At 35.9% G+C, this 16643-nt stretch overlaps 1 protein-coding gene across 2 annotated transcripts in view; it reads right to left on the reverse strand.

The window, feature by feature from the left end:
* The window catches only part of SLC4A10 (solute carrier family 4 member 10), a 450611-nt gene that overhangs the window by 105974 nt on the left and 327994 nt on the right, over positions 1–16643 (reverse strand). For both annotated transcript variants that reach the window (XM_081581599.1, XM_081581598.1), the window contains 3 exons: positions 8421–8578; positions 4328–4415; positions 353–499 (listed from right to left, as the gene is read on the reverse strand). In XM_081581599.1, the coding sequence (XP_081437725.1) occupies positions 353–499; positions 4328–4415; positions 8421–8578 (393 nt within the window). The remainder of the gene's footprint in view (positions 1–352; positions 500–4327; positions 4416–8420; positions 8579–16643) is intronic.

Consider the following 16643-nt stretch of genomic DNA (forward strand, 5'->3'; position numbering starts at 1 on the left):
AGCCCCTCTTCCCTCCCTGGAGGCAGGAGGGTGGAACTGAAAGCTCCAAACTCTAATCTCTTGGTAAGGCTCCAACTGGCAATCAGCTCCCATTCTTAAGAGAGTTGCTAAATTAACCTCATTAACATAACAAAGACATCTTTGTTGCTTTCATCACTTAGAAAATTCCAAGCATTTTAAGAGCTCTTGTGCCAGAAATAGGGACAGAGATCAGATAAATATTTCTTATTATAATCACATCACAGAAGTTATAATTTAAATTATTTGAATCTTCGGTTATACTATTTTAGTACATATATTTAAAAGGCAAAAAAACGATGGTAGTCCTAAGAGTATTTTCATATATACATACCTGGGAAGGAACATTTTTGGGAGGCTCTATTCGAATGCTTGGATCCCATTCTCCAGGAGGGAGAACAGTAACCTGATCCAGAAATTCGTCAATTCCTGATACCAAGTCATTACGATCTTTTGCTTTGTAAGCAACATCATGAAATACCTATAGAAAGAAAACAATCATTTATAGATTAAAAAAATAGCTTTAAAATCTTAATGTATTTTGTGTTTTCATTTCCCAGTTAGCACACATGTGATTGTAACAATTTGAATAGGAAGCTCTAACTAAAGAAGTTTTAGTGTAAAATATTATAACCTCTTTTATTCTATGATTGCACAGATGTTTATCTTTCTTAGAATGCTAGATGAATGTTGAAATTTCTGGTGGAAAGAGGAAAAGAAGGAAAAGGAGAATAGAAGGAAGTTCATGAAACTAGAATTAATGATTCAGGTTTGACAAACATTGTTTGCTGCTAAGTCGCTTCAGTCGTGTCTGACTCTGTGCGACCCCATAGACGGCAGCCCACCAGGCTCCACCGTCCCTGGGATTCTCCAGGCAAGAATACTGGAGTGGGTTGCCATTTCCTTCTCCAGTGCATGAAAGGGAAAAGTGAAAGTGAAGTCGCTCAGTCGTGTCCGACTCTTAGCGACCCCATGGACTGTAGCCTACCAGGCCCCTCAGTCCATGGGATTTTCCAGGCAAGAGTACTGGAGTGGGGTAAACATTGTTTATATATATGTAAATCAAACTTCTGAAAGAAGCCCTTGCTTTAAAATAAGAGATAAAAGTTTATAACAATATTTATGCCATGGCATAAAATAATACTATTGAATAAATGATGGACTAATTAATAAACAGTACTAAGCCAAGTAATTATCTATATAAAAGTAAAACAGGATCTTTATCCATATCCCACTTAAAAAGCAATTCTAAATATTGAAAACTTAAATATGAGCGTTAAACCATTAAATTAATTGGACATGATGTAGAAGGATATATTTATGACCTCAGAGTAAGTAAACAGTAATACAAATCTCAAAGATTTAGTGTAGTGTCAAAACAAGCACGTAACTAATTTTTGCTGTTCTTCAAGGAGAAAAAAATCTACGTGTTGTAATGTCAAATGCCAATAAGAGATTAAGTGACATGAGTACTGAACATAAGAGAGTATATTTTGTAAATGATGACCTTACAGAAAGCAATTTCAGTAGAGTAGTAGTGACAAAAATTAAACTGTAATACATTGAGATAAATGAAATTATGATATTCAAGACCAAGTAGAGATCACTCTTTCAAAACTCTTAAGATTCAGGTTCAATCAACACTTCAGTGGGACATGCTATGTTAAGGAGTAAGAAATTTTAAGGATGGGAAAATTCTGGCCTTTTATTTCATATGTATTTTCTAAGTAGTTACTATATGTTAGGCCTGTTTGCTAAATGAATGAAAGGAGTTAGTGTTGACTTAGCTAAGTGACACAGAGAGAAAACTGTTGACACAAAAGTCCAGAACAAGAAAAAAGAAAAGTAACGTTTCTTTTGTTTTTGCTTTTGTTCTTATAAAATTATGTGATTTACATTGGTATACAATTACTTTATTATTATTGTAAAATAAATTCACAAATATACTTTTTAAAATTCTCATTTTTAAGTTCTCTTATAAATATGGATAAGTATGGATGTGAGAGTTGGACAGTGAAGAAAGCTGAGCGCCGCAGAATTGATGCTTTTGAACTGTGGTGTTGGAGAAGACTCTTGAGAGTCCCTTGGACTGCAAGAAGATCCAACCAGTCCATCCTAAAGGAGATCAGTCCTGGGTGTTCATTGGAAGGACTGATGTTGAAGCTGAAACTCCAATACTTTGGCCACCTCATGCGAAGAGTTGACTCATTGGAAAAGACCCTAATGCTGGGTAGGACTGGGGGCAGGAGGAGAAGGGGACGACAGAGGATGAGATGGTTGGATGGCATCACTGACTCGATGGACATGGGTTTGGGTAAACTCCGGGAGTTGGTGATGGACTGGGAGGCCTCGCTTGCTGCGATTCATGGGGTCGCAGAGAGTTGGACACAACTGAGCGACTGAACTGAACTGAATTATAAATATCAGCATATTATCAATATAAACAAAAGCTCTTTGGAGTGCCTAATAATTTTTAAGACTATAAAGGGATTAATAAATTGGTAATAGTGCCAATAAACAAAATCATATGATTTCTCTCTAGTCATGCTCAACAGAAAGGGAGAAAAGAGGCTAGCTTAATTCAAGATAAGGTGTTGCTAGGATGACTAGAACATTCAGTCATTAATTCATTAAAAAAAAAAAACTATTGAACTCTGACTGAAGGTCAGACTCCATGCTAAATATGAAGATACAAAAGGAAAAGACAGTCTACCTACAAGAAGTCCCCAGTCAGAGAGGAAAAGAACAGCTTAGTCAACAAATAGTTATTTGAGCACCTGACAAAATCAAGGAACAAAAATGAATATTAATGGTAACTGCTCACATGGAATTCATAGCTTAATAATGAAATTCAATTCATCATTTTCTTAAATTGTATGAATCAACATATTGAATTTTATTCTTGAATATAATTATTCAATGTATTTCAAAGTAGCTAGATGACACAACAATTTCTCCACCTGAGCTTTGAACAATAAAAACCGTTTATTCTCTTTTAAAAGTATTTAAATTTTCTTTTAGTATTCAATGAATGTACTATCATAATTAACATATCCTATTATAATTAACAGCTCTCATCTTTTGCAATAACTTTCTGGCTGAGTTTCCTCTTCTCTATTTCACTCCTCACAGAGAGTTACAAATTGCTCTAAGCTAAACTTTCAAGTCTAAAGGATTCATGTTTGAGCCTTCATTCAAGGGCTGATTTGTTGTTTAGTTGCTAAGTCGTGTCCTATACATGTATATATAGGAAATTAATACTCTCTTTAAGTTGGTTCTTTCTAAAACAGATGAAATAATTAGTTTTGTTCTAACTTTTGGTTTCCTATATGTAAATATCAATAACTAACTCATATAAAACCAATAAACATAATTTGAACAGATATAATAGAAGAATTTATATTGAACTTCAAACATGAGTTCAAATTTTCAGATTTCATAAACCTAGGAAAAGTTATATACAATACTAATTAGTTCTTTTCATAGATTTTCAAGTATTTCAATAAATTATTAAATTATTTAGATGAGATTTCAGAAATGTATAATCTCATTTGGTATTTACTACTGAAGTTTGAATTTATGTCACTTCCATGATTTTTGCATCTGCTCTTCTTTTACAATAAAAATAGATTTTTGCAAGGCATTGTAGAATCCAAGAAACCAGTTATATGATATGATATTTTATGTTTATTTTTATGATCTTACATTTTTGAGACATATTTCTTTGAGAAGCTGACGAAAGCTTTTTCCAGTCCAAAAAACTACATACAGTGTTTGTACACAGAAAAAATTGTGTGTTGAGTCAGAGATCACAAGCCTCCTTGAAATCTATCTTCAGCTCCTCTAATGGTTAAAAGGCTTCAAGGTTAAAAACATCTATATTTAGGCAATTACAAAGAGAGTTGATAGATGTCTTATGGCTTTTGGTGTCATGTATACTATCCAGATAAACTGTCTCTTTTATTTTTTGAGACCTTAAAACTTTTTGCCCCAAACAAGACCTGCAATGATATTAACAATGGTGCTTACTTTGGCAACACAAATGCTATTAAGGGAATATTAATAAATACATTCTAAATTCCCTAAATGACAGATTTTCTTTAAATTATAGGGTTTTAAAATGTTCATGTGTGTGAATTTATTACCCCTTTTGAACAAATTTTTCCAAGGGAAATTTTATAGTAGAAGCATTTAAAGGGGAATTCAATACAGAGAAATCTGATTCACAGTAAACTGTCATGAATACAGAACTCCAAAAGTTAGGTGTACCTAGTAGGGGGAAATGTTCCCAATGAACTTGAATAAATACCTCATCTGTCATTAGGGTTGCAATTGATCTGCCAATCTCATGGTACTGTTGACCCTTTCCCAGGGGTCCCAGAAGAATGAACAAAAATCTGTAATGAAGAAGAAAAAAACATATGTTTCAAGGTAGAAATAAAAAATAATTTTAGTAGTGCAGCATTACTCATCTCAAAGGAATTACTGAAGATAGGGTTTTGATGTAAAGTATTTCCATATTTTTCCACAGGTTATTATTACATATTTTGAAATATTTTATGTTTCAAAATGACTCATGTTTAAGATCCTTGAGCAATTGGAATCTGGGGTATTTTGCTGTTTCTTTCATTTAGTTAACTATAATGCCTATGCAGTTAGTGTGAATTTTAAGGATTCTATAATTCTTATGGGAGAAAGTTAAGAAAAATAGAATCTGATTAAATCTTTTTGAATTGTAAGATAGAGAACTCACTATCACATATGAAAACTGTAGAATTAGGTAGAAGAGGGGAATGGTAATACAGTAGTATAAGCAAACAAAGAATATATGGTCAAAAAAAACAGTGGGTGTGTGCAAAATTTACATTAAATAGAAAAAATGATTGCCAGGAATAAAAAATTAGATAGAATTTAAAAAATCCATTAATTCCAATGCTAGAGGAATAGTAATAGCAGCTGAACTGTGATAGTCCATCTATATAAGGTTGAAAGTCTAGCAAATTCATCATCACAACTGGAAATTTTGAAGAAATCAACATGTGTTTTAACTTTGGAGGACCAATTACTGTCCTGTCTCTGAAAAGGTCAATTCTACAAGAAAATTATGAGAATTTTAAGTTGCCCTGTATTCGGTAATATAACTACAGCGTTCACTTGTTAAATGGTTTTTGCTTTTAAGTATGAAGACTAATGACTTTATAAGGTATGCTGACATAGATATCACAATTATACTTTTCATTCAGTTATAAACTTTAGAGATTGTACACATTTTTACATGATGCATACATTACAGTCTTAGAGGATCTGACATTAATTTTTTGTGTCAGTTGTAACTGAATCCAATTTTATTACACAGAAATGTCCACTATACATTTAAAAAAGGAATAACTTAGTGTGGTGGCAGATGCTTTACTAACTATAGTACTTTTAAGAAATTTCCTAACCTATGTACATCTTACTATTTTCATGTTTCTATGCCATGGACTATTTATAAATCCTAAAATTATTTTCTGGTATTTTTACTATGTGTTACTGTTATAGACACAGTGTGCCCTTTTGTCCTCCTAAGAAAGGATAATTAGGAACCTTGAATGGCTTTCTTTATTCTATTTGTCTAACTAATCTTCCATTTTTCACCTTTCCTAACTAAACAGTCTAGTCTTTTAAATCTCTCCTTATACCGTGCCTCTACTGTGCCCCTAATTTTTCCTGCACTGTTCTCTAGACACATTTTGCTATGTCAGTATGAAATGAGGTCACTTAAACCTTGACAGTTTTCAAAGTGAGGGTATATAACCCCATTATGGCTTTTCTCTACTCTTGGGAATTTTTTTTCTTTCCTTTGAAATACAAGAGCTATCACTGTCAGAAATAACCATCATTTACTCAGAGTTCATCGGACACCTTCTTAGCTGGTAGAACAAGAATGCACTGCTTGGAAGACACAAAGGAATTTTAATCTACTAAAATAATATTGCTATGGTTAGTAAATTTCACATGTTAAATCTGAATCCCAAATTCCCAGAAATTCTGAACAGATTACAGGGTGTATACGGAAAAATGCAGCCTTAATCATACGTCAGACAACACCTTAATGTTCATCCTTCTCTTTTTTAATAAAACTTGGTATGCATCAGAGGTCTTGGTAGCCCTCCAGATGAACAGACACACTTCTCTCTATAACTTGAATTGGTAGCTAGTTTCCTGCCTCAAATCTGTTCATCCACAGGTTCAGGTAGAGGTTCTCAAACACTGAATCCCATTCCAATCAGCTGAGCTCTAATGAAATGAGGCCTCTCCTGACTAAACTATTCTGTATTTTTGGAATATCGTATCCACAGTCAAAACACAGAGTGATGTAACTGGCTATGTTTTGAGTTAAGGTTGAAAGGTTCATAGAAGAAACATTCTACCAACCCAGTTACCACAGCACCTGAAATTATCATCAGTTTAACTTGACTAAGACCTTCAATGTTTGAAAGAGGAGACAATTAACAGCATCTGAGACAATTATATGCTGCGTCGTGCTTAGTTGCTCAGTCATGTCTGACTCTTTGTGACCCCATGGACTGCAGCCCACCAGGCCCCTCTGTCCTTGGGGATTCTCCATGCAAGAATACTGGAGTGCGTTGCCATGCCGTCCTCCAGGGGATCTTCCCAACCCACGGATCGAATCCAGGTCTCTTGCATTGCAAGTGGATTCTATTCTGACTGAGCCACCAGGGAAGCCCAAGAGACAACTATGGCATCAGTCATGAAGGAAATGGGGCCATACATAGATAAGTTTTGCTGTGGGAACAGGATCAGAGTGAAAGGCTGTCTACACACAGGAATCACATTTTATGGAGGGAGAAAGGAAGAAAACAAGGTTCCCTAGAGGAATTGCTAGGAATGTAATGTGCTGTGGCCAATATTCATTTTTCTTCATGAATTTGTCCATGGACAGTCTTATCTCTATAACATGGAGATAAATAATAAATAACAAAATTCAGTTTGTATTACGGCAAAGTTGTTAGTTTTTATTGCACCTAAATGAAAAACAAGTTCAGGTAATCAAGTTAAATTTGTCCTTTTGATTCAGATTCAACCACAGTAACTACCAATGATTATTAAGACTCTATGTATGGGAACTATACTATGAGTAAGATTAAAACATACAGTATGTAAGATACAGCAGGTAGTATCCTAATGATGGCACTTAAGCATAAACCAAGCCTTGAAAACTTTGATCTTTTCGAATATGATCACACTTATATACAAGATCCATGCATGCGTGCCTGCTAAGTCATTTCAGTCGTGTTCAACTCTTTACGACCCTACAGACTGTAGCCTGCCAAGCTCCTCTGTCCATGGGATTCTCTGGGCAAGAATACTGGAGTGGGTAGTCATTCTCTTCTCTAGAGAATCTTCCTGATTCAGGGATGGAACCTGCCTCTCTTTCCTGCATTGGCAGGCAAGTTCTTTACCACTGGCTCAGACTGTAAAGAACGCCTGCAATGCAGGAGACCCAGGTTCCATCCCTGGGTAGGGAAGATCCCTTGGAGAAGGGAATGGCTACCCACTCCAGTATTCTTGCCTGGAGAATTCCATGGACAGAGGAGCCTAGGGGGCTCCAGTCCATGGGGTCGCAAAGAATTCCACAGGACAGAGCGATAAACACTTTCACTTTCTTTACCACTAGCGCCACCTGGGGGCCCTGTTTAGCCCATAGTTTAATGCAATCTTTGAGAAAAGCCTAATTCTTTATCACTTTTCACCAAAAATCTAAAAAAGGAGTTCCAGTATTCTGGCCTAGAGAATGATTATACACTTTTAGAGGGATTCCCTGATAGCTCAGTTGATAAAAATAATCCTCCTGCAATGCAGGAGACACCAGTTCGATTCCTGGGTCAGGAAGATCCCCTGGAGAAGGGATAGACTACCCACTCCAGTATTCTTGGGCTTCCCTTGTGGCTCAGCTGGTAAAGAATCTGCCTGCAATGAGGGAAACCTGGGTTCAATCCACCCCTGCGTTAGGAAGGTCCCCTGGAGAAGGGAAAGGCTACCCACTCCAGTATTCTGGCCTGGAGAATTCCATGAACGATATGGTCCATGGGGTCGCAAAGAGTTGCACATGAATGAGAGACTTTCACTTCACTTCATGATGATATAGACCAGGGTATTCAGAGATAAGGAGCGTGCCTAAAAGAAAACATAGAAATTTGAGAAGAAGGAAGACAGAACAGAACAATTTTTAAAGCACTTTTTGCCCTCTTCCACAAAGAAGAAACAACAGTTTTGTGGATTATACTTTAGTTTCAAGAAAAAAACTCTCAGAGGAAATTATATTTACACCTTTTTTCCCACACACACACACAAAAAATGGCTTAAGAAAGTGCAAAAGATGCTCTTATACTTTTTACCTGGTTGGGATTGGGACCTCAGCTAATCCTTGAAGCAGTACAGCTGGGGACAACCTGACAAATGCAACTACAGTTCGATCCAAAAACTCCAATTCCCCAACTAAGATGTTTGAAGCTTCAGCACCTGGAGGAATCTTCTTCATAAAATGCAAATCGACCTGAGAGCATCACAAAGTAAAATAAATCAAAATTGGAAAAATTTGTTAAATCATTCCTAGCCAAGTACTTCACACATGGTAATCCATCATTAAATATAGTTTAAATAAATATAGCTTATATAAGTATTATTTAAATCAAATTTAAGATAGTTAAACATCTTTCTTGCCCTTTAAAAATACTTTTTTCTTTTACTTCTGTATTTTTGGAATTTGTTAATAATACATTGAATACTCTAGTTTTCTGATCAGTATTTTTCAAAGGTGCTTTTCAGCATCAGTAATCTTGAAATTTTCAGGGAGAAGAGTATGTGTTCAATTAAATGCACATACTCTAATCATAATTTAATTAGTATTTGCCAATATATTTAAATATTTGTATACTATATTATCTTAATTTTGTACATAATACATTTCAATTAATTAATATGTAAAATATGTCTATTTCAAAAGAAATATAATCAAAATTTTCCTTATAATATAAATTATGACTTTAGTCTTCAACTTTATCTTAATTGTTCTATATCCTTCACATTTTATACTTGTCCTGATCAACCTTCAAATTTAATTTCTCATCAGAGTATCTAGATATGGCAGAGTAAAGGAAACAAGAATAAAAATATTAATATTTAGAGTTGCTGAAGAGCCACAGTTGAATTTCTGATATGAGATGTCTATGACTGAAATGAATGCACATAAAACAAATCCATCATTAATAAAAAGAAATGCTTAAAGGGTGAAGTCTGAAAATGAATGTAAAATATTCTTAAGAATAACTATCAGTTCTCACATAGAGAGTCTCAGTGAAAACCAAGTAGTGATTTTTAAAGTCAATTTTACAAAGCCTATTTCTTATTTCTAATTCATTGAGTTGCTTTTAATGGAAACCTATTGGTAGGTAATAATGATTGCTGTAATAATTCTCTCTATGCTCCTAATGAAATGGAGACTAAAGGCCAAAGTAGGAATAGGATAGAGTGAGGCAGAGAGAAGGAAAAGAAAAAGAAGGAGAAAGAAGGAGAGGGAGGGAGATGAGAAGATGAGGAGGAAGTGGAAAGGAAGAGACGAAAAATAAGAGGAGAAAGAAGAGAGAGATGGGGGCGAGAAAAGAGCTCTGACAAATACGTGAGGTCAACAAGACTTTTTGGGGGGCCAGACACTCCTTCTGTTTAATGATTTTAGAATTTTTTTCAAGCAGTTTAAAATGAAAAAAAAATTAAAACTTTTAGGAGGAATAACTTAGGAAGTTCATAGTCAGACTACAGTGACTATATTAAATTTGCTGCTTTCTGAAATCAAGACCTCAGCACACTTGTATAGAAGGTTTATAACTACTTAATTTTCTGTGAGATAAGGGTGCCTCAAAATATAAAACCCATTATATGAAATATTTTTTATCATAAGGATTAAATATAAAAATAATCTAGAATGCCACTATAATATCAAATAGAAGTAATGTTCTATTTTAAAGAAAAAGAAAATGATTTAACAAAGCAAAACTGCCTATAAAATTTGATGAACATTATAAATTTCAAAATTTTTAACCGATAAATATACTTCCAAATATAAATTTGTAAACTTGTAATGCTGCTGCTGCTGCTAAGTCGCTTCAGTTGTGTCCGACTCTGTGCAACCCCAGAGATGGCAGCCCACCAGGCTCCGCCGTCCCTGGGATTTTCCAGGCAAGAACACTGGAGTGGGTTGCCATTTCCTTCTCCAGTGCATGAAAGGGAAAACTGAAAGTGAAGTTGCTCAGTCGTGTCCAACTCTTAGCGACCCCATGGACTGTAGCCTACCAGGCTCCTCCGTCCATGGGATTTTCTAGGCAAGAGTACTGGAGTGGGGTGCCATTGCCTTCTCCGAAACTTGTAATACCTATACACTATTAGCTCAGTGAGAAAAACATATTAAATCTCCATAAGTCTTTCAGAGCCTAAAAAAGTAAAATAAACTATTAATTTTTTCCCCAATAGAAATATGATATTAATACACTGGAATAAAGAGAAAATGGCTTTTTAAGAAAATCTACAACTGGTAGCAATATGAGTCATATTGGTAATATCTGTCATGACTCTAATGAGAAGTTTGAGTTCAACTTGGAAGACTGTGTAAATTCCTTTATTCAATATTTCCTGACATATGCCATAACCTTAACTATTGATGTCTGTGCCTCAGGCATGGGGCAACTACACACATGACTGCTTTAAGATTTAATTTAATTTAATCAAGGAGTACCTAGTATGCTGTGTGCATGTGTGCTAAATTGCTTCAGTCATGTCCAACTCTGTGTGACCCTATGGACTGTAGCCCGCCAGGCTCCTCTGCCTATGGGACTCTCCAGGCAAGAATATTGGAGTGGGTTGACACACCCTTCTCCAGGGGATCTTCTCAACTCAGGGATCAAACGTGCATCTCTCGTATCTCCTGTATTACAGGTGGGTTCTTTACCACTAGTGCCACCTGAGAAGCCCAACCAGTATGCTAAAATAGCTTAATTTTATAAAGAAAATACATGGTCCTTACATTTTTTTTTGCATTATATAATACTTGATATATTACTGATTGATATCCATTACTTAGAAAATTCACTAAAATATTTAGAATTTAATTTCAGGATTAAGAAATTTATTCTGATTTAAAATGTAACAAATTATATATAAATAACATATATATCAAAAGACTCATTATATTATTGCAATACTATATGCTATATATAGTATAATACTATACTATATACTAATATATATAGTATAATACTATTCTCCAGGCCAGAATACTGGAGTGGGTAGCCTTTCCTTTCTCCAGGGGATCTTCCCAACCCAGGGATCGAACCCAGGTCTCCTGCATTGCAGGCGGATTCTTTACTAGCTAGCCACAAGGGAAGCCCAGGAATACTGGAGTGGGTAGCCTATTACTTCTCCAGCGGGTCTTCCCAACTTTGGAATCAAACCAGGATCTCCTGCATTGCAGGCAGATTCTTTACCAACTGAGCTATTAGGTAAGCCCACTATACATTATAGTACTTATTATATTATTCTTGGACTAGCTATATATTTGAAGGTAATAGATATATATTATCTACTTATTTTATTATATTATACAATTATATATTATTCCTGTGATAACCCTATATTTTTATACTTATGTTAACATACAATTCATAAAGAACCTTATTTGGCAATCTTTTAATACAACAAAAGGTCACATTTAAGGACCACAGTTTAACTTTTTATAAAACTACAAATATCAAAAATAGCTCTGAGGAATTAGGTTGACCTACATCCCTAAGACAGTCCTCAAGTGGACTCAAATACGGAATAAAGAAATCCTGGAATTTTCTGGTCCTCTGAACTGAATCTTGAAGAAACCAAGCTATACTCTTATGGATCTGGACTTATGCATCAGGGGTCTCCAGACCTTTACACTAGGAAGGAAAACATGCTTTATTCTGGTTATTTGGTACTTAAGTTGTGAATGAGAAACAGTTATATCTCTGGGGAACAAGGTTAGACCGAAGATAATGGTGGAACCAGAAGTGTCTGGATAAACTACACACTAAGATGTGAAGGAAATACACATGAATCTTTAGGAAGAAAGTTTAAGTCTCAAGCCCATTGTAGAAAGTACAGGAAAATGAATAGAAATTCCCTGGGGACACATGGTCTTGTGACACTAACAAGCGAGTGATCTCTATTAGCTCTCTTAATCTGGGATTCAGTTTTCTCCCCTTCTCAATGAGATTTTTAAGGTTTCCTACAATTCTAGGATTTTATACTGCAACAACTCTTCATAATTCATATGTTAAACACTAATGCTGAAGTGAGTTCCTTCTACATAGAAAGTAATGTGGCAGTTTCTTTAAGTCACTTGAAATTAAAAGAAGTCATCAACATTTGATCTGAGCCACAGTCAGATCATGAACTCCTTATTGCCAAATTCAGACTTAAATTGAAGAAAGCAGAGAAAACCACTAGACCATTCAGGTATGACCTAAATCAAATCCTTTATGATTATACAGTGGAAGTGACAAATAAATTCAAAGGATTAGGTCAGATAGACAACAGTGCCTGAAGAACTATGGACAGAGGCTCATGACATTGTACAGGAGGTAGTGATCAAGGCCATCCCCAAGAAAAAGAAATGCAAAAAGGCAAAATGCTTGTCTGAGGAGGCCTTACAAATAGCTTAGAAAAGAAGAGAAGAGAAAAGCAAAGGAGAAAAGAAAAGATATACCCATTTGAATGCAGAGTATCAAAGAATAGCAAGGAGAGATAAGAAAGCCTTCCTCAGTGATCAATGTAAAGAAATAGAGGAAAACAATAGAATGGGAAAGACTGGAGATCTCTTCAAGAAAATTAGAGATACCAAGGGAACATTTCATGCGAAGATGGGCACAATAAAGGACAGGAATGGTATGGACCTAACAGAAGCAGAAGATATTAAGAAGAGGTGGCAAAAATATACAGAAGAACTATACAAAAAAGATCTTCAGACCCAGATAACCACGATGGTGTGATCACTCACTCTGAGCCAGACATCCTGGAATGAGAAGTCAAGTGGGCCTTAGGAAGCATCACTATGAACAAACCTAGTGGAGGTGATGGAATTTCAGTTGAAGTATTTCAAATCCTAAAAGATGATGCTGTGAAAGTTCTGCACTCAATATACCAGAAAATTTGGAAAACTCAGCAGTGGCCACAGGACTGGAAAAGGTCAGTTTTCATTCCAGTCCCAAAGAAAGGCAATGCCAAAGAATGCTCAAACTACTGCACAATTGAACTCATCTCACATGCTAGCAAAGTAATGCTTAAAATTCTCCAAGTCAGACTTCAACAGTACATGAACTGTGAACTTCTAGATATTCAAGCTCGTTTTAGAAAAGGCAGAGGAACCAGAGATCAAACTGCCAACATCTGTTGGATCATTGAAAAAGCAAGAGAATTCCAGAAAAACATCTACTCCTGCTTTATTGACTTTGCCAAAGCCTTTGACTGTGTGGATCACAACAAACTGTGGAAAATTCTTTAAGAGATGGGAATACCAGAACACCTTACCTGCTTCCTGAGAAATCTGTATGCAGGTCAAGAAGCAACAGTTAGAACTGGACATGGAACAACAGACTGGTTCCAAATCGGGAAAGGTTGCATATTGTCACCTTGCTTAGTTAACTTATATGCAGAGTATATCATGAGAAATGCCAGGCTGGATGAAGCATAAACTGGAATCAAGATTGCCTGGAGAAATATCAATAGCCTTAGATATGCAGATGAAAACACCCTTATGGCAGAAAGTGAAGAAGAACTAAAGAACCTCTTGATGAAAGTGAAAGAGGAGAGTGAAAAAGTTGGCTTAAAACTCAACATTCAGAAAACTAAGATCATGGCATCTGGTCCCATCCCTTCATGGCAAATAGTTGGGAAACAATGGAAACAGTGAGAGACTCTATTTTGGGGGGCTCCATAATCACTGCAGGCGGTGACTGCAGCCATGAAATTAAAAGACGCTTGATCCTTGGAAGAAAAGCTATGACCAACATAGACAGCATATTAAAAAGCGGAGGCATTACTTTGCCTACAAAGGTCCATCTAGTCAAAGCTTTGGTTTTTCCAGTAGTCATGTATGGATGTGAGAGTTGGACCATAAAGAAAACTGAGCACCAAAGAATTGATACTTTTGAATTGTGGTGTTGGAGAAGGCTCTTGATAGTCCCTTGGACAGCAAGGAGATCCAACCAGTCCATCCTAAAGGAGATCAATCCTGGGTGTTCATTGGAAGGACTGATGTTGAAGCTGAGACTCCAATACTTTGGCCACCTGATGCAAAGAGCTGACTCATTTGAAAAGACCCTGATGCTGGGAAAGATTGAAGGCAAGAGGAGAAGGGAATGACAGAAGATGAGATGGTTGGATAGCCTCACTGACTCAATGGACAGGAGTTTGAGCAAGCTTTGGGAGTTGGTGATGGACAGGGAAGGTTGTTGTGCTTCAGTCCATGGAGTTGGAAAGAGTCAGGCACAACTGAGCGACTGAACTGAACTGATCAAATTTGGGAAATAATAAAATAGTCATGCTATGCTATGCTATGCTATGCTAAGTCGCTTCAGTCGTGTCCGACTCTGTGCGACCCCATAGACGGCAGCTCACCAGGCTCTGCCGTCCCTAGGATTCTCCAGGCAAGAACACTGGAGTGGGTTGCTATTTCTTTCTCCAGTGCATGAAAGGGAAAAGTGAAAGTGAAGTCACTCAGTCGTGTCCGACTCTTAGCGACCCCATGGACTGTAGCCTACCAGGCTCCTCCGTCCATGGGATTTTCCAGGCAAGAGTACTGGAGTGGGGTGCCATTGCCTTCTCCGAAAATAGTCATATATATAGTCAAATAATAAAATAGTCTATATGTCAGTTTAAAAACACAACATATCTGCTTTTTAAAAGCATTATAGGAATCAAAAAAAAGAAACTGACAATTCAGATTATATTCAAAAACACTCCTAAATGAGTAAGTTTGATGGGCCTAACCACTGGAAGGGTTAAAAAATACATGGTTTGAATGTAGATAGAACATAGGATCAAGTAACATGAAATGAAAAAAGACTTTTTTTCACCTTCATATTTCAAAATTCTACCAGGGTTTGCAATCTACATATTAAACTTAAAATACTTAAGGTAATATGTAAACTAACTGATTCACTTTGATAAATTTCTACCAATCTGAAATCCCTAGGTTAAAAATCCTTAACACATATACCTGCAAAATCTGGCACTGAAGTCTCTTTCCATAATGATGTACCACTTTTGTTCCTTCCAAATCCTACTTCTCTACCCTTCCACAATATAAGGTAAGAAGTATTACTTTGCTGGGGAAAAAAAAAATCCAGAGCCAAAGGTTTAAATTGTCTTGAACCTCACAGGATTCATTGTACACATACATCCAAGACACTGTTCAAGACACTAAAGATCCAATAGAGACCAAATCATATTAAATTTTGCTCTAGTGTTTACTTTTGGCACTACTGTTTCCGCTAATATCAACAACAATACAGCAATAATAGTAGCAGCCACATTTTATTGAACACCCAAAGGGTTGGCAGAGAATTAGATGGTTAGATAGCATCACTGACTCAACAGACATGAATCTGAGCAAACTCCAGGAGATAGTAGAGGACAGAGGAGCCTGGTGGGCTACAGTCCATGGGGGTCACAAAGAGTTAGACAGTACTTAGCGACTGAACAACAGGAACACTATAAACCCAGCACTCTGAAAGGCTCTCTCTATTTTCTCATTTAATCTTCACAAAAATTATAAATTGGTACTATTCTTATTTTACAAGTGACAAAGGTTAAGTTCAGAGAACTTCTTCAATATCAGGTAGATTATAAATTGTAGAGTTAAGATCCCATACTTGTTCTCAAAAAACATGTTCTTTTCAGTGTGCCATGCTATGGGCAAGAGACCAAGAAATACAGATGGTTGGCACTGCATAGAGAGCTCTAGAAATTTAACTTTCCCATTAAAAAGTGGAGTGGTCCAGTGATTTGAAATGTAATAAGGAAGTAAAGGATTAAAGAAAAGAAAATCTATTTTTCACTCTTTTATAGTTCAAATTATTCCAGGGAACCTGAAGATAAGACTACTGTCTCCCATTGGCTATATTCATTTTCTTTCAAATGTGTTGAAGTATTTTTGAAGGCTGCAAAAATAGGTCAGACAACTAAAAGCAAAATGATACAGAGATATAAAATTCAGTGTCAGTGGGTTATATCCCTTAAGAAAAGGTAAAAGGTAATTTATTTGAAAAGATGTGATTTATTATCACTGTTTTTGAGAATGTTCACTGTGCCCTTGTTATACTGTTAATGCCTGCACAAATAAGTAAGCAATTTTTTATGTCATTGCTTTTAAGATATTATTTCAAATGAAGAACATAAAGAAATTAAATGTATGGCAATTTGCGAAAATTTTATTCCAACTTGCAGATGAATGAAGATGTAATGCTTTAAAAAAGATATTTTTTGGAGTAGAAATGGAATACATTTGAACTGGCTTAATATTTGAATCACATGCCTCCATA

The sequence above is a fragment of the Giraffa tippelskirchi genome, chromosome 3 (assembly GCF_054371585.1).
Source record: "Giraffa tippelskirchi isolate mGirTip1 chromosome 3, T2T-mGirTip1v1.2.pri, whole genome shotgun sequence".
Taxonomy (NCBI): Eukaryota; Metazoa; Chordata; class Mammalia; order Artiodactyla; family Giraffidae; genus Giraffa; species Giraffa tippelskirchi.